Source organism: Amblyomma americanum, chromosome 1, assembly GCF_052857255.1.
Source record: "Amblyomma americanum isolate KBUSLIRL-KWMA chromosome 1, ASM5285725v1, whole genome shotgun sequence".
NCBI lineage: Eukaryota > Metazoa > Arthropoda > Arachnida > Ixodida > Ixodidae > Amblyomma > Amblyomma americanum.
The window spans coordinates 167,090,929-167,109,058 of record NC_135497.1 but is presented as its reverse complement, the minus strand read 5'-3'; the positions used below and the strand labels follow the sequence as shown (position 1 = coordinate 167,109,058).

The following is an 18,130-nucleotide window of genomic DNA, read 5'->3' as shown; positions in this document are numbered from 1 at the left end:
AACGCATAAGTACAAGTGCCATACGGGTGGCTCTTGTGTAGCAGCGTTTGCTTGTGATCGAAAGTCATTTCCCTCGACTCACAAAGAGAGAGCGAAGGCAACGCCCTTAGGACGTATCACTGCGCACTGCTGACATGGCCGCTGGCAGCGGCCCAACCTCGGTGAATGGCGATGCTCCTGGAGGCGCAAGTCGAGAAGAAACGGAGCATTCAAGTTGAGGGAAACGGCAAAGGGGTCGTTGAAGGCACGCTGAATCCGCCCACAGTCGTGCTAAACGTTCCCTGCACTGTTCAATGGAACGCTGACACACATCGCGCTAAAGTGGCGGCCTAACGAAAGGCCTAAGCGCAACATGGGGAAGTGTTTCCGCGAAGCGGGAGCTCTACACGTACACATACGAAATTCAGAACATCCGCGTACTTAGAAACTATAGGTGGCCACCGCAGTACGCTTCTTCGCTCAGTACTTGTGTGTTTTTAACCACTGATGCAGTTACAAATGAAACACAAGAGCATTAACCCGTCCGTATTCCAGGATTCGAATAATACAACCCTTCCTTCTATACACGAGTCTTTTCCACCCTCATCCACCAAAAACTGTCAAGCAATAGTTGTCGCCTACTCTATAGGTGTGTCGCCGCTTGAACAACTGACAAAGGGCAAAGAGAATCAAAATGAGATAGAATTAGAATATAGTCGTTGTGTTATTCCCGCTCAGAAGGTCTGTTACATCTACGTAACTACTTTCTCGACGGGTTATTTTGTACCTAGCCTTCTTATGCTTATATTAGGACAGCAAGATGGACTGACGTCATACTCAGACCAGGCGCCTGTGGATCTGAGTGCTAACAACAGAAGCAAAGTGCGCAAGTTTTTCCAAGAGCAAATTGTTTTAAATCAGCTCACAAACAATAATGCAGAAACAACAAACTCTGGAACATAAAAAGGAGGCGGGATGTGATACTGTAGAACGCAGCAAGCAATCATGCCGATCTTAGGGTTGCAAGCGAATATTAATGCCATTCACAACGCTCATTTGTTCAAATGCCGAAAAAGAACAAAAAATATGCCCGCATTTGTGTCATCGGGCACAACAATATCAAGTGTAAAAACGAAACAAGCAGCGCAAGCCATAAGGGCTGCGTCTGCTTATCGCTATCATGAACCGCCGCGAGGGGCGCATACCGTTGGCGTAAATCGCACTGCCAGCAGCTGCGACGCTGCCCTGTCTCATTTTAATTAGGCGGCAGCACACCGGGCTAAATGATCTGTTCGTTCCTAGGTGAAATGTTTGAGAGCACTGCAATCGCGGCGCGCAAGCGGGCAAGTCACGTGGTATTTTTTAAAATTTCTTGGCCATCTGCAGTGAGCGAAAAAAGCTAATACGCAACAGATGGAAAGTTAGAAACTGTTCAATCGGATGCTTTGCTGACCGGTCTACTATTTTTCTCGCTGGATTTTTGCGCCTATCTTCATTGCTTGCGATTTGGCTAATTAATCCCGACCAGTTATGCAATTATAAGCGCAATACAAAAAATAGTGCGAGTTGCTCCAAAGAATCCCATAGAAACCCTCCATAGAAACCCCGGCTAAAGTTAACTGACACGTACCCTGTATAAGCTCAAGCTCAATGGTATACGATATGAAGTGAGTGAGCATGGGTTGCATGTATTAGCGGTACTGTATATAGTGGTCAAGTGCCGTGTTCATTTCCTCTTTGCTCCCTGCAAAGTGTTGATTAAAGCTGTCTACTCACACAAGTGGCGGGTCTGGCCTTGCAGGGTTACTTTACATTTTAGCGAAAGTTGTCTGTTTAAATGCTTTACGAAGGTTATGAAAATGTTATTCCAGCACTTACTTGTAACGTTTCACAAACGCTAGAAAAGAAAAGACATTATCACAGGATAGAACTTTAGAAAAAATGGAGTAGACACATAAGCTCCGCCTTGAGGGTACGTATGACGAGAGAGAGAGAGAGAGAGAGAGAGAGAGGAAAAACCTTTATTGTGCAAAGGAATTCGAGCTTCCCAGGCCCCTGGGTCCCCGCACGTACGACCCCACCACACTCAAACGTTCATGCCTAAAAGGTCCTACCGCTAATGAGTTAAAGCCCATATATGCGGAATCGGTACTTGACTTTATGTTCATAGATCGCTGGGCGTAATACCACTCCTGGCGCGGTGGTGTGGCGGTTCAGCGATGAGCCACCGCCCTGCGATGGCAGGTGCTGCCACCGGTGGGGCTTGTGAGACCCAGGTTGCTTTTCCCGAGCAACCTCTAGCGACCAATTATTAACTTAACTGCCAGCTGTCATGGTGGTCAATTTGCTCACAATTCAGTGGGAAGATTGTGATGACGCCAGCTGGTCACGTGACCTATATATAGGTTGCCGGAGCAGTCAATGCTGGTGAATTAGTCTCGTGAGTTGGTCGCGTTGTGTGGATTTTGTGTGTGTTGGGCTGAGCAGGTGGCGGAGCAATAGCCTTTCTTTTTGCATCCCATTTTCCCATTCATATTATCACAAATTTGGCCCCATTATTTTTCTTGCAGTTCTAGCGTATATGTTTCGATTTGGCGCTCGATTTGCGCCATACGCTTGCGTAAGTTTCTGTTGTGTCTCTGTTTCTTCCAGCGATTTAGCAGGCTGGCGTGCGCTTCCCACATGTGGAGGAGTTTAGAGTCTGTCGTTTGATGCGGCTCATCAGTAGGCGTCTCGACAGTGGGGGTCTTGACGTCGTCTTTGAGTGCGGCGATCCACTCCGTTAGGTTGTTGATCTGACCGGGGGCAGACTGCTCTCGTAAGCGTTTGAACCTATACCAGTCGGTAATGCGAGTGCGCATGGGGTGCAGTTTGTGCAATTTCGTGTCAAATGACGTGGCTAGTATGTAATGGTCGCTTCCCAATGTGTTTCGTGTTGGACCAGCGGGCGTCGTGAATGTTTTTGGAGAGTGTGAGTAGTGGTGAGGTATATATGCTAACGCTATTTCCGACCCGCGTGTTTTCTTGGGGATCGTTAATAATTGTGAGGCCCAGGTTTTGGATCGTTTGCCACAGCTTGGTGTCCTTGGGGCTGTTTTTGTGATAACCCCAAGCTGAATGTTGGGCGTTAAGTCGCCTACCACGAGGAATACACTGAGGCGAAGCGCATATACATATACCCCCCGCGAGGCGACACCTCCTCTTTCTCTACCTCAGCGGAGCACATCTGGCGGAGCAAGCGGCGACAGCAGCGACGTCGACGGCGGCGCCATCTGTTGGAGCACGGCTGCGGCGTTGCTAGGCAACGGCGGCTCAAGGTCGTTCGTCGGCCACAGTGCGCGACAAGCCGAAATGGCTCGCTGGCTGGCGTAGTAAAGCGTTCTTCAAAAAAACTCCGCGTGTCGATGGAATTGCTTAACCAGGCCTGGGCTGCGGCCTGATCTCGGTGACCAGAACCGCAAAGCACTCCCTCACCAGAGCAGGATTTGGCCAACCTGATGTAGTACTTGGCCACAACCTTCTATGCACAAACAAATTAACCTTCGGTCCTCAGTCCCCAGCGGCTGCGGAGCAACTGACCAAAACAGCGGTCAGACCTGTGACGCAGCGGTGAGTGCTAAGAATCTCTGGCTCTGTACAGGCCGCCATTGTAAACTGAGCCTGGCAACGTTTAACGCTAGAACGTTATCCAATGAGGCCAGCCTAGCAGTGCCTTTTGGAGGAAGTAGCGGGTAATAAATGGGATTTCATAGAGCTTAGTGAGGTTAGGGGGACAGATGAGGCGCATACAGTACTAAAGGGCGGGCGCGTTCTGTGCTATCGTGGATTAGCGGAGAGACTAGAACTATAGGTGTGGGATTCCTCATCAATCAGGATATAGCTGGCAACATAAACGAGTTATATAGCATTAACGAGATGGTGGGAGCTGCCGTAATTAGGATTAATAAGAGGTACAAGATGAAGGTGGTGCAGGCCTACGCGCCTACATCCAGCCATGATGACCAGATCGTTGAAAGCTTCTATGAAGTTGTGAAATCGACAGTGAACAAAGTACAATCACAGTATACTGTACTAATGGGCAACTTCAATGCGGAGGTAGGCAAGAAGCAGGCCGGAGACCAGGCGGTAGGTGACTATGGCAGAGGCTCCATGAATAGCAGGGGGAGTTCGCAGAGAAAAATAATTTACGGATCATGAATACCTTCTTCCGGGAAAGAGAGAACAAGAAGTGGACGTTGAAGAGCCCCAGTGGTGAGTTAAAAATGAAATAGACTTCATGCTATGCGCTCACCCTGGTATCGTGGCAGGGTGTGGAGGTCCTCGGAAAGGTTCGTTGTAGCGACTGCAGAATGGTGAGGTCTCGAATTAGCTTAGACTTAAAGAAGCTAGAGAGGTGGAAGCCCATTAACGATTTAGCGGTGAGAGGGAAAGTCGAGGAACTCAGGATATCGCTGCATAAGAGATATTCAGCTTTAACTGAGGAAGACGACCTTAAAAGCCGCCGCGGTGGCTGAGTGGTTATGGCGCTCGGCTGCTGGCCCGAAAGACGCGGGGTCGATTCCGGCCGTGGCGGTCGAATTTCGATGGAGGCGAAATTCTAGAGGCCCATGTGCTGTGCGATGTCAGTGCACGTTAAAGAACCCCAGGTGGTCGAAATTTCCGGAGCCCTTCACTACGACGTCTCTCATAGCCTGAGTCGCTTTGGGACGTTAAACCCCCATAAACCAAACCAAACCAAGACGACCTTAATGTTCAAACAATGAACGATAATCTCACAGCTATCATTGTGGAGTGCGCAGTAGAAGTACGCGGTAGGATGGTTCGACAGCTAGATACCGACAAACTATCTCAGCAGACGAAAAATCGGATTGAGGAACGCCAAAGCATGAAAGCGTCTAACCCTAGGGACAGAATAGAACTGGCAGATCTATCAGAGTTAAAAAATAAGCGCAAGGTAGCCGCCATAAGGAAGTTTAGCATGCATAAAATCGAGTATTCTCTAAACAACGAAGGTATAGTCTAAAGGATGTGAAAGAGAAAACTAGGCATAGGTAAAAATCAGATGTATGCGCTAAGAGACAAAGAGGGAAATGTCATTAGCAACATGGGTATGATAGTTAAAGTAGCCGAAGAGTTCTACGCGAATCTATACAGTAGCCAAAGTAATCAGAACGCTAATGAGAGAGGCAGTAGAGCACAGCAATGGAGCATCCCGCCAGTAACGAAAGAGGAAGTAAAGAAAACCTTAGGAGCAATGCAAAGGGAAAAAGCAACTGGTGAGGATCAGGTAACAGCATATCTATCGAAGGACGGAGGGGAGATTGTGCTAGAAAAACTAGCCACTCTGTATACGCAATCCCTTATGTAGGACCAGCTGTCGGGCTAGTTTGTGCTGATCCATTGTTGTTGACAGCGCTTAAACACACGGACGAAAGACAGACGCATGAAAGACGACGTCACAGCGCCTATGACGTCGTCTTTCATGTTTCTGTCTTCCGTCCATGTGTTCAAGCGCTGTCAACAACAATGACTCATGGCCTCGAGCGTACCAGAAGATTGGAAGAACGCTAACATCTTAATTTATACGAAAGGAGACGTCAAGGGCTTGAAAAATTACAGACCGATCAGCTTGCTGTCCGTTGCCTACAAGGTATTTACTAAGGTAATCACAAATATCATCAGCACAACCTTAGACTTCAATCAACCAAATGATCAGGCAGGCTTTCGTAAATGATACTCGACAATATATCATATTCACACTACAAATCAGGTGATAGAGAAATGCGCAGAATATAACCAACCCCTAAATATAGCGTTCATTGATTACGAGAAAGCATTTGACCCAGCGTAAACCTCAGTAGTCTTGCAGGCATTGCGAAATTAGGGTGTAGAAGAGTCTTATGTGAAAGTACTGGAAGATATCTATAACGACTGCACAGCTACCATAGTCTTTCATAAAGCCACCAATAAAATTCCGATAAGGAAGGGTGTCAGGCAGGGAGACACGATCTCGCCAATGATATTCACTGCCTGTTTACACGTCTTCCGAGGCCCTGTTTGGGAACATTTGGGGATAAGAGCTAACAGAAAATACCTAAGTAACTTGCAGGGGCGTAGCCAGGGGGGTGGCTTATGGGGCTTCAGCCCCCCTCGAAATTTTTTCGTACTGTTATGCACCGCCGACCAAAACAACCACCGGCGCTGGAAAGCATGCTGGATTTTGCCTTCAATGTCTTTTTCAAGCTCGAAAAGACATTTCGGTGCGAACATTGCGAACTCGGGCTGGATTTCGTGGCAGTTAACGCCCATGCACCTGCCGTCACATAATGCAAGGAGCCCCATCTGAGCACAAAGTTTCAAGGGCGGGTCGATGACGAGCAGGCTCGTCGCGGTATGTCGCGGCGGCCGCGGAGTCTACGGAGCTCATAGATTTCAATTACGAAACATTATGGATATAAATTTCTCCTAAACTTTGTCCTTTACATAGCGAAGCAGCAAAAACAATGCAAGTAAAACGCTCTGTTCCTTCAGGTCCATAAACACGTAATTAGGAAAACGTACGACTTTAGCCTTCAAAACCGCAGAAATTTTTGCCGCTTGTTGTAACAGTTAGCATCATGATCAAAGTTATCATGCGAATACGAAAATTACGAGGGCACCATTAACCAGTCTGACCGACCTTGCTCATTGAAAGCCCGGCCCACACGGCGTTTCCCAACAAACACTCTCGGATATTGGTTAGTTCAACTTGTCGCATCACCTGTGGCTTTCGTTTGTCCTTTTCTTTCCTTTCTTTAGCTACCTGCTTTTTCTTCTTTTTGAACCGGACCAATACCCTTCTTTAATTTTCTGTGCAGAGTGATTGCTGCCACTTTTCAGGCAGCGAAAATACACATTTTCGTACTGATTTCTGCATTCTTCCTCTATTATTCTATCCATATGGTGCTGTCGCGACCGCAGCATGACCCAAATACATATCACGATTTCTTCGATCATAGTTTTACTCTTGCAGGATAGTCTGTCTTTCTGTGCGTAAAGGTTACTATCCGTGATTGCGCAACATGTTTATTTGGCTTGTTTGACATATTATATAGAGCAACATTAACTTAGGTATGTAGATTTATTAGAGAATATATGTATATTTAGTTATCTCCTTGCCATATTTTGTGTATACAATCAGTGAACTTGGTTTCCAGCAACGCTTTTTTGCCCTTTCTCAAGCTGTATCTACGCATTTATAATATTCCATTGTATCTCCGCATTTCTAATGCATATTTTGCAGAACTATATCTTTTTATATGTGCTCTCTCTTGCGACTATAATTTTAGTGCAATTATTTACAATACTCGACAGGTGACAGCTGCGCCCGCGCAATACATTGGAACGAAGGACAGCGTCACTGAGATTTTTTCCTGGCCATTGCTTATGTACAAAATTGTAAACAAGGCTCGTGAATGACAAAGATGTGTTAAAATGCTTGTTCTCAGCTTGATCATTCATATCAGGGACATGCACTACTTTGCTGGTTTCCAACTGATATAGTTCTAAAATTCATGAGAGATTTTCTTTACTTAATAAATAGACAAAAAGATGGAAACATTCATATCAGTTATTTCTGCCACAGTTCTGAGGACATGAGAATATATTCTTTTATGAAAAATACATATTTTACTTGTTTTGACAGTACGTAGCCTTCAAGAATTTGTTTGCTGCATCTAATACGCAGCAGCATTGGCAATGGCAATGCAATTATGATTAATGTATTTGATCCATCTACAAATTCTGTAAGGAGGAGGCCGCGCTGCATCGCTGATGGCATTGCCTTGCTAAGTCGCTCAGGAGATGAGCTGCAAATCATGATAAATCAGACAGGCAGAGCAGAATGGTAGGTTTTAAAATTAACATGCAGAAAACCAAAGCAATGTTCAACAGTCTCGCAAGGGAACAGCAGTTCCCAATTGGTAGCGAGGTACTGGAAGTGGCAAGTGAATACGTCTACTTAGGGCAGGTAGTGGCCGCTGATCCGGATCACGAGAGTGAAATAACTAGAAGAATAACGGGGTGGAACGCATATGGCAGGTTCTCAGATAATGAATGGCAGTTTACCAATATCCCTTAAGAGAAAAACATATAACAGCTGTATCTTATCGGTACTCACCCGGTGCGTAAACGTGGAGGCTAACGAAAAGGGTTCAGCTTAAGTTAAGGACAACGCAGCGAGCCATGGAAAGAAAAATGATAGGTGTAACGTTAAGAGACCGGGAGCGGGAAGATTAGGTGAGGGAACAAGCGCGGGTTAATGACATCCTATAGTCGAAATAAAGAGGAAGAAATGGGCTTGGGCAGGGCATGTAATGCGAAGGCAAGATAACCTCTGGTCCTTAAGGGTAACGGAGTGGATTCCAACAGAAGGCAAACGTAGCACGGTGCGGCAGAAAGTTAGGTGGGCGGATGAGATCAAGAAGTTTGCGGGGATATGGTGGCCTCAGCTGGTAAAGGACAGGGCTAATTAGAGAGACACGGGAGAGGTCTTTGCCCTGCAGTGGGTGTAGTCAGGCTGAGGATGATGACTTGTGGAAGGTTCCGCCGATGTCGACGCCATTGTGTTAGACCATAGGAACATTGCTGGCGAGTGGTTTTCAGAGGCGAGTCAAAATGGTCGTTCCATCTCGAGTGATGTGCGCGCCCCCTTCCGCCGCTCCGTGGAGGGTGGGGACAATCGCGTCGTCTCAACACCTCCTATAGATCTATAGGCTTTTTCATCGCGCTTCGGGAGCGCGCACTGGAGCCGTACGCGCTTTTTTGAAGTAAGCTGTTTTGCTCACAGAGCGACACGTATCAATATAAATTGGAGGCGGATGAATCAAATGATAAAGTGTCATAGTTTTGGCGAAGTCAAGGACCTCTGTGGTTGCCTGTTATTAGGCAGTTATTCTTCAGGAGTGCGCACACACAAACGATGCTGCGTCCCATATAGCCTGAGTTGCTTTGGGGCGTTAAACACAATACACCCACAAACGATGATAAAGTGCGGTATTTGGAATGTATTTGCGACATCTAATATTATACCATGTTTTGCGAAACGTGTCAATTTAAAGTCCGCATTTTATCGGGCCTTAAAAATAACTGCGGTTATAGGAAACGAAAGGCGCAGTAACTGTCGCTCTCTTTCAGGAGGACACATCATGCGCGCCGTGGGCGAAGCAGTGCTCTTTCTTCCTTTCCTTCTTTCACTCCCTCCTTTATCCTTCCCTTACTGCGCGGTCCGGGTGCCCACTGAGATATGTAGGACAGTTACTGCGTCATTTCCTTTCCTGAAATCCAATTTTCAAGCAGTAGAGTCGGGAGAGAGAGAAGTGCCGTAGAGAAGGGCTCAGGAATAATTTAGACCAACTGGGGATATTTAACGTGCGCTGACATCGCACAGCACACAGCCACCATTTTGAGTTTGGCCTCCATCGAGATATTGCCGCCGAAGTCAGGTTCGAACCCGGGTACTCTGGTTTAGTAGTCGAGTGCATTAACCACTCAGCCACTGCAGCGGGACGGCGTTGAACAGTATTTTCTTCACCTGCCAAAAATGTTGCTGCAAGCGCAACCGTTAAAAACTCCTAATCAAACGAACAACTACAGCCTCTTTTGCTTACTTTGGCAAAATTTCGCGTCGCGTTAACTGAATTTTTATTTTTCCATTACAGCAAACCACTTATGTGGAAATCACTGAAAGAATACACAAAAAGTATAGTGTAGTGATGAAATGCTTTGCGACACCACTACAACAATATGCGATAAATATGCAGTTGCTCTAGAGAAAAGTTATATAAACTAATCACAAGGTTTGTGCACACTATCAAAATTGTAGTGCCACTGTAAGTTTACTCCAGCTAACGTTTTGCTTCTGCGGCCGTTAACTTCTTTTTTAAAGCGAAAGCTTTACTACTCCAGCCAGCGAGCCCTTTCGGCTCGTCGCGCACTTCAGCTGTATGCGCGTGGCCTGACCTTGAGCCGCCGTTGCCTAGCAAAGCAGCAGCCGCGCTCCAACAGATGGCGCCGCCATCGACGCCGCTGCCGTCACCGCTCGCTCCACCAGATGTGCTCCGCTGGGGTAGAGGGAGGAGGAGACAACGCGCTCAGGAGACGCCAGAAGAACGCGCCGCACGACTCGAGAAGCGCCGTAACGAAGATGCGGCTAAAAGAAGTCGTGCCACATCCCGGAGTGGCTCTTCAACTGCGGAAGAGACCGGTTTGAGTTCTCGAGAGCGTCGGAATGAGACGCTGCGTATACGACGTGCCGAGGAAACGAAGCTTTCGCAATTCAACTAGGGTTAACCAGAGCTAAACCACAGCCAATTTTTTTTTCCAAGCCGACGCAGTTGAATGCGTAACCTCATTCGGGCATAGTTGGAGATGAGAAGCTTCTGCATGGTTGCATTGTGTACTTGGTAAGCCTTCACTTCAACCTTACCATTTTACTCAAGTTACAACACACTGCAAATGAGATTGTACGGCAAGAAGGCTTTCGGTCCATTCCGTGATCCTCTTAAAAAGTTCCTCGCACTTTAGCATGCTCATTATTTGAACAATGGGGTAATCTAGGTTGTCGCCGTTCCGGATGTATTCCTTTAGCTTTTTAAGTATGAATGCTGAGTGTCTGTCGAACCTAGCAGAGCAGCTTTGTACTGCTCGTAACTGTTTATCTCTTTGATAATGACTTTCACGAGGAATCCGCCAATATGAAACAGGTTGCTACATTCCGTAGAGATCAGCTCTTCAAAGAAGCGTATCTCGGAGTCTTCGATTTCATATGGGTCTGGCTAAGCTAGCTTGCGCTTGCCATGTGTTCAAAGATCGACGAGATACTCCAATAATCGACAGCATAGCTGGTTGTCTTCGCCGTGTTGCCACTTGTCACACTTCACCTTCACAGTCCACCTTTCCTTTCCTTCTTTTCGGATCTCTCTGAAATGCAAACATTCTCCAGCCATTTCGTGAGTGATTTCTGCACGCAGGCACTAAACACCCCAAGAAAAATTGAAAAAACGGCCAAGAAAAATTGCAATCGGTGGGAAACAGGCCCCTGCACGTGCAAGTGACGCAAGCGGAGCAGGGAGTGGGCACAAATATGGCGCGTGCCCTCGCCGAGGCGGCACCGATCGTTTCAAAGTTTGTCCCCACCCCCCACGGAGCGGCGGAGGGGGCGCGCGCATCGAGGCATCCTAGGTTGTTAGACTATCGCGCCACCAGTGCGCACCCGCTGATTGGTCGTGTGTCCCGACCCAGAAGGCGTGCACCCACCTCGCCAACACGTGGCGCCATCTGGCGTCCTCATGGCAACTCTTGTGTAGAAGCCTGCATATCACTTGACGCCTCTGCGCACTTAAGTCCCCGAGTGGCCCCTATGTTTGTGAATACGGTGCTGGTCTGTAAAAATCAACCAGGCTCCCCCCTTCATCCCCCACCCTCGAGGTAACAAGTTGCTGGGTAATCCCAGGCCGTTTACTGCTTTGAAAAGTACACAAATGATTTGAAATTAACTTGTGCGAAAAAGTGTGTGAACTTGCATGTGAAATGAGCTCAGCACGAGTACCAACTTTCTTTGTCTGCACTCGCTGCATCAATTCCATAAAACAGCCCAGACCGCATGAAGAAATTACAGACAGTGAATCGCGGTTAAAAGTTGCCACAAATCAGCCCAAGAAAATCGTTCTTTTCCTAAACAAAATGATTGTATGCATCAGGCATACAAGATTACGAAGATGCACTGAAATGCTGCCCGCGGAGCGACCCGTCTCCTCAGGTTTACAATCGTGACGCTACAAGCAGCTCCGGTCCCACCTCACCAATTTTCCTCGCATGAAAACTGCTACCGTTTCACTGATACGGCGGTCATATCCAGGTAGCACCGAAACATTAGGACAATATTGCTTTTCGTTTCGGTGAAACGTTAACACACTGTTCTTAGCGTTTTCCGTGACAAAGAGCAGTCTGATGTTAAAGCCTTTCTTGTTGCCTAAAGGGAAAGCTAACCATCAGACTAAATTATAAGCTCAATAATTTTGATGCCTCTCACTTGTTTGATATAGTCAAACATCAAAAAGCTATTTCGTTTACTGTTGCGATTGGTCAGCGGAGTAATACAGGACGTCGCGGACCATGTCACATTGTTACCAACTGCTGTTTAAAAAAAAAACAGGAATGCATTTAACGGCTAAATCGTTCCTGCTCTTTGTACGCAAGTTTTGTCCGATCGGTTTCCGTCCATCCAAAGCCGCACTTCTAGGACTTGCATGAGTGCCCAAGGTGTCTGCTTAAACGAGGTTCAACAATTCTTGTTTCCTGTTTCTTGCTAGTGTTAGCTTACGAAATCGTCGATTTCAGCTGGGACAACTACGCAGGGTTTTAAATTATCGCCTACAGTAACGACATTGCAAAACACACTATCCCAAAGGAAATTGTGACACCTGACAGCGCCAGTACCGAGGAGCTTCCAGCGCGTGCGCACTATCGGAACCAACTGGGGGTGTAAAGTAGGGTTAGCGCCAATAGAAATACATGTAAATAGAAGTTTTCAAAGCACTTTTCTAATTTCACACTGCACGTATGACGCCGTCCCTCCGCGAATCACCAAGTACATCCTAGAACAAAATGTGAAAGTGTGAACCGTCATTTCAAAGGCAATGCATTCTTAAAACATCGCGATACATGCGCGTGCGAGTCACCCCCGGCTGGGGGTGCGAGTCGGGAGCGCGAACCCAGAGCACGGTGTAAGAATATAACAGGTGCAACAAAGGCGCCGCTTGTCCTGTGCTCGAACATTTCAGATTAAATCTCGGAGTTTCGCTACCTGCCGACAAGTCGCGACGTTGAGGGGCGGGCGCTCCGGCCGTTCGGACTGCCTGCCTGCATGTGAACGGGTCGTTGACCGCAAGTTGTGTTCAGCACGGACTTCAGTGCTGTATGAAGTGTCGTGCTTTTACTGAAATATGGCTGTGTTTTTATTGTTGCGGCGAATAGTCCTGTCGCAGATACTTTGGTGCCTTCATTATGGGGTGAAAGTGCTTTGCTTCGCGATAACTAGCTGCGGTTCAACTACTGCTGAACCTAGTTAAAAAGGGAAAAGCTGTGGTGAATCGGGTAAGCAGACGCAGCTTGGCCTCTAACGTTGAGTGCGTTCCACACAGTGGATAGGCAACGCGCCCAACCTGCCGGGTGGCGGTTAAATTAAATGCCGTTCAAATTAGACACTCTTGGTAAGCTTGCATAGAAGACAGACCTCAAACAGCACGATAACTGAGCCACGCACAGTAGCAGACGACGAACACCATGTTTGAATAGGTGGCATTCGCGGAGGCCGGAGCCGGAGGCCAGGGATCGTCTACACCGTCGTGTGCTACAGTGCGTGGTTCTTTTGCATGTCGTTTGAGAACTGCTCTTCGGTGTAATGCTATTCAGGCTGTCTAACATGAATGGTAGTATTTGCTAGGAAATGTGGCCCACGTGGCAGCATGTCAGACTTTGCGAGGCTTGCGCAATTCGGGGAAACACCGAGCGGATAAGAGCTCCTTCTGGGGGTATGCCGGGCTTCACAACACACATTCATCGTGGCATTTTGAAGCGATAGCTTCTACATGATGCAGCAAATTGTCACACTTTTCGTCAAAGCATGCTGCCCGTGATATTTTCACTAACGGACTTTACAAGAGGAACTGTCTATTCGGTTCAAAAATTTTAACCCCCAGCGTGAAGCGCTGTCTACGCGTCGCTGCTGTAGCCGTGCGTAGCGTCAGCATGTGCTGTATGCAGTAGCTATCGCTCATCAGCGATGTGCCGTACACACAGAAATCGCCATATCTACGCATGTGAATTATTCTAACAAATGATATTTTCCTCATAATTATACGCAACCTTCAAACATTAGACTCAGGCTAGGCCTAATCTTCCTGCCAGTCGGAATCATGCATACGAAAGGTACATACTGACACGCAAGTCTGCGACATCGATCAGCCGCCACCTCGATGCGTATCCTGCTCGTATTCTCCAGGTGAAAGAGAAACGGGTAGGAACTCGACACCGCACGCCAAAACTTCACCGTACCTAAGTTGGCTCGCGCATATGGCAGAGTACACCATGGAAGTTCGCGTGGCGACATTCGTTTCCATTGGTCCTTTTACTACAAACTTCGGGACATTAGGAACGAATGCCGCGTAACAGTCACGTTTGTTACAAAAGTTGCCTTCAACGGTCCATAACATTTTGAAACGGCGGCGAGAACCAAGACAATGTCTGCCTGGATAGCCAGCGCACGCGCTGCCCAACTCGGAAGCACCGAGCTTGGAGCAGTTCGGCGCAATCTTCAGTTTATATCAAGATGGCGCATTGTACCCGATTTGGCGCAGCTTGGCGCGTTTGGTGCATTTAGCACAAAGGTAGCGTCACTGCGCTTTAGAATTTACACCTCTTTAAAACACGAATTTTTTTGAACGCCATAGAACCATTGGGGAAAATGCTGAAAATTGCAGTACAGAAGCTCAAAACCTGCATTGTAAGGCACCAGAAACTCATCCCTCGCAATGCAAAACGGCTGTCAGGTTTGAAAGATGATAAAAGCCTGTAGCATAATACCTAGTTTTCCGCACTCAACAAACCTTGCAATGTTTTCCACATCACAACGCTTGCAGCCCTCCTGTTCCTTCAGAGCAGTGGCCACGTACGTGCACGGGAACATTCTGCCAAATCACAGAGTGGAAGAAAGTTGGTACAGCATTGCAATAGCACAGTGCAAAATCTTCCATAAGTGACAGAAGATGATGCAAGCTGGTAGAAACTTCTGACGACACTCAAAGCAGCCACTTCCAAGGCTTGCTGATTGTATCCTGAAGGCTCAAACCACAGGGCTTATACACACAATGAACTGTAGGCTCATTCACACATGCCATTCCCCAAGAGCACAGTACACGAAGACCAACAGAAAGGTCAGAAACTCATTTCTGCTCAAACTCATTATTACGCTTCCTACCAGAGAGAGATTCACGACAACAAATCTTCAGTGAGTTTTTCTAATTTATTTTCCCTTGGTTTTTGTCGAACAAAAGTAAAAACCAACATAAAATGCGCAAAAACGAGGAAAACAATAACACGACGCCTAAGGTGCAAGCGCAGCTTGCGAAGGCTGCTCCAGTGAAGGCCAACGCAAGGGAAGCATCTCCCAGAGGAAACACATGCACACACATGCACGCACAAAAAGTACTCTCTCACCAATGGGCGTCACAGTAAAAATTAAAATGTACAATGTTTTTTTTTTTCCGGTTCTTTATACAACGTCGTCTCAAAAAGGCAAAAACACTTTCACCACCTGTCCTTCAAAACCTAAAAAAGGGGGCTTGTCCATCAGTACAGAGCGTATTAGTGGGACTCTACAGGAAGTAAGACTATTGCGTATATATATGTACAGACATGGCGGCTAATCCTACCCGGTCATACGAGCAGGAAGAACAGAAAGACTGCGTCACCTGTGGGGTGTGCCCCAGACCCTGCAGCTGGTTGGCAATCCTGTCAGTGACCTGGTTCCACAGCTATCAACCTTGCTCCATCACTCAACTACATATGAAACAAACATACACACTCACACACTCCTGAAGAGGCCAACTTTGACAAGAAGCAGCTGAGCCAGATCACCTGGTCTCTACACAAATGGATCCCAGGGAAAGTGTCCATATCTCCACAGGACATGGGCCCAGGGCACAGCCACTGTGTTGGTGCCTCACCAAAATTGTAACTCTTAATCATAATACAACACACTTTTCCAGGCTCAGCGCTCTGTATCAGTTAAAGATAATTCTGAATGGCAAACCAAAATTATGAGTTTAAAAAATTTGAAAAATTGCCTCCTCCGAGATCACGCATCACGAAAGTTTTTGCACACTCATAACAACTGCCTCTGCACACAAGCGCTTGAGGGCAGTCTTGTGAATAACAACGAGGATGACAAAAGCACAGAAATGAACCCTTTGCACATGAGAAGCTGAAATGAACAGAATACAGACAAACAACAGCGAAAGAAAGAACAAAGTCAGTAGAGGCAGCTAAAAACCAGAGAGACACATGGTGCACACATATGCAATTGCAGATCCTAGAAAAAAAATAGACTCCTGCTAGGATGTCTGGCATGCAGCATGACTAGGTTCCATGTGCCTTAGGCCTGTTCTCTGCATTCACAGACAGGAAAATGCAGCCTCATTGGCCTGCATTCGTCTTGCTTCTCCCGTTGCGCAGCAACTTCCCGTATAACCTCTAAGTCCACTTTAATTATCACAAAATGTGCCACAAAAGCTAAAGGCATGCAAATTTCAGCACGCTACGTCGAGTGCACAGTTCCCAAAGTTCTGTCCACATTGGAAAGCAGACCTTGCATCACTAATGCCTACACCACAGTTTTAGTGATGCAAGAAGCTGGCTACAAGCTGTAACAGAGAAGCGAGAGTTAACAACTCAGCAGTTTGTACTGCTATTTGTGTTGTACAGAAGCCCACCAGCGAGCCTGCTCACTCTTTTGATAACCTTCTCTGTGACAGCTGACCCTAGTTGCAAGGACAATAAAGACAAGTACTTGCACAGTGAGCACAATTGTCATTGTTTTTGTCAAAAAATGCTCTTCACAATATTTAAAATACATTTGCCTCCTCACCAAAAAGGTGATTACTCATTCAACAAACAAGACCACTTCCCCATTAACTGGACACATCTGTCTACTTGCCCGCCTCAATGTAAAAAATACAACTAACAAAAAAGTGTGTAAAAAAAGCAACAGAAATAAAGCAGCATAATAAAAGCTCATGCTACTGCAGTAAATTACGTCGTAACAAAAAAGTGTAGAAGCTATAACAAAAAAGCTGTCTCTTGGCAATTAGGAGCCTTGTACAAAGCATAAGTGTTTTCGCTTACTCCTACTCGTTTCGTGTTCTACATAAGCAGCATTCACTATTACAAGAAAGCCAATGAAAAGCCAATGTCTGGGGCTGCATCTGTAGGATGGAAGCAATGCAAACCCGCTTTGCACATAAGGACAGCAGAGAGCTTCCGGAAGACCATGGCCAGTACATGCAGAACTCACATGGGATAAATTTCTTCCAGATATTCTCTTCCTGGAGACAGTGAAACAGTTCTTGTGTCACAGTACACTGCACAATGCCATCGGGAGATGGAGTGCAACCTTTACTACTAGTCAAATGCCTAAAGACGGTCATCAAGCAAATCATTCACTTGACCTCTCCGGGAGAAGGGAAGTCATAATAAGGCAAAACTTATTGAATAAAACCACTGGCCCAACAGCAAGCATGCCTGCCATGGGGCCTCACGCAGCTCACGCATGGCTCTGTGTCATAAACATCAAGGCAAGCATTGTTGAGCTTGTGGTTACGGAGAAAACTGCAGAGATGGACAGCAAGAGAACAGGTGGTGCACAAGTTCTTCCTCCACAGGCTTCCTGGGTGTGTGTCCCCCCAGCTGTCCCAACTCCTCCCGTGCAGCTAGGACTGGTAACGTCGTCGATGGTAGCTGTTTGCTGAAGCCCCTCCATTGGATGACTGGTCCACAGACTGGTCTCCATCTATCACTTCTATTGCACCATCTGCAATGGTAACATCCCGCCTGTAGCAGCCACACCTCACACTAGCATTAGGGTAACACAGACTGCAGAGCACAACAAGGGACCAACAAGGACACTCGGTCTCCTTACAGCAAAGAAGTCCCTTTTGGTTGTTTCTAGCATTCTTACACGTCGTATTTATAGCGCATTGCCATAAATGAAAATGCAGCTGAATGAATCCATCCTTGAAGTCAAATTGCTAAGAAACGATAAGAAAAAGTACACAATTTCTTTTCTGTCCACACACCATAATCATACAAGCAAAAGAGCAAAATGAAAGGCAGCTAGACTATCACACAACTATTTAGCCTTAGGTACAGCATTTTCAAGACCATAGTTTAATTTAAAACAAAAACATTTTTCTTCATTTCACTGCAGACACATCACCTTGAATGATGTCCCAACACAGACTTTTAAAATCTGGCACCCAAACTTTGTGGCACCAATGAGAGTCAACCATGCCAGCATTGGGTGGGGTCCCCAGGAATGATGAAGTTTTACAGTGTG

At 46.7% G+C, this 18,130-nt stretch overlaps 1 protein-coding gene across 1 annotated transcript in view; it reads right to left on the bottom strand.

Annotated features, from left to right (window-relative positions):
- Positions 1-15,021: 15,021 nt before the first annotated feature.
- bsk (mitogen-activated protein kinase dJNK) overlaps positions 15,022-18,130 on the bottom strand; it is a 68,045-nt gene continuing 64,936 nt past the window's right edge. The window contains exon 12 of the mRNA XM_077647648.1: positions 15,022-17,605. Within this exon, the coding sequence (XP_077503774.1) occupies positions 17,505-17,605 (101 nt within the window). The 3' untranslated portion in view covers positions 15,022-17,504. The remainder of the gene's footprint in view (positions 17,606-18,130) is intronic.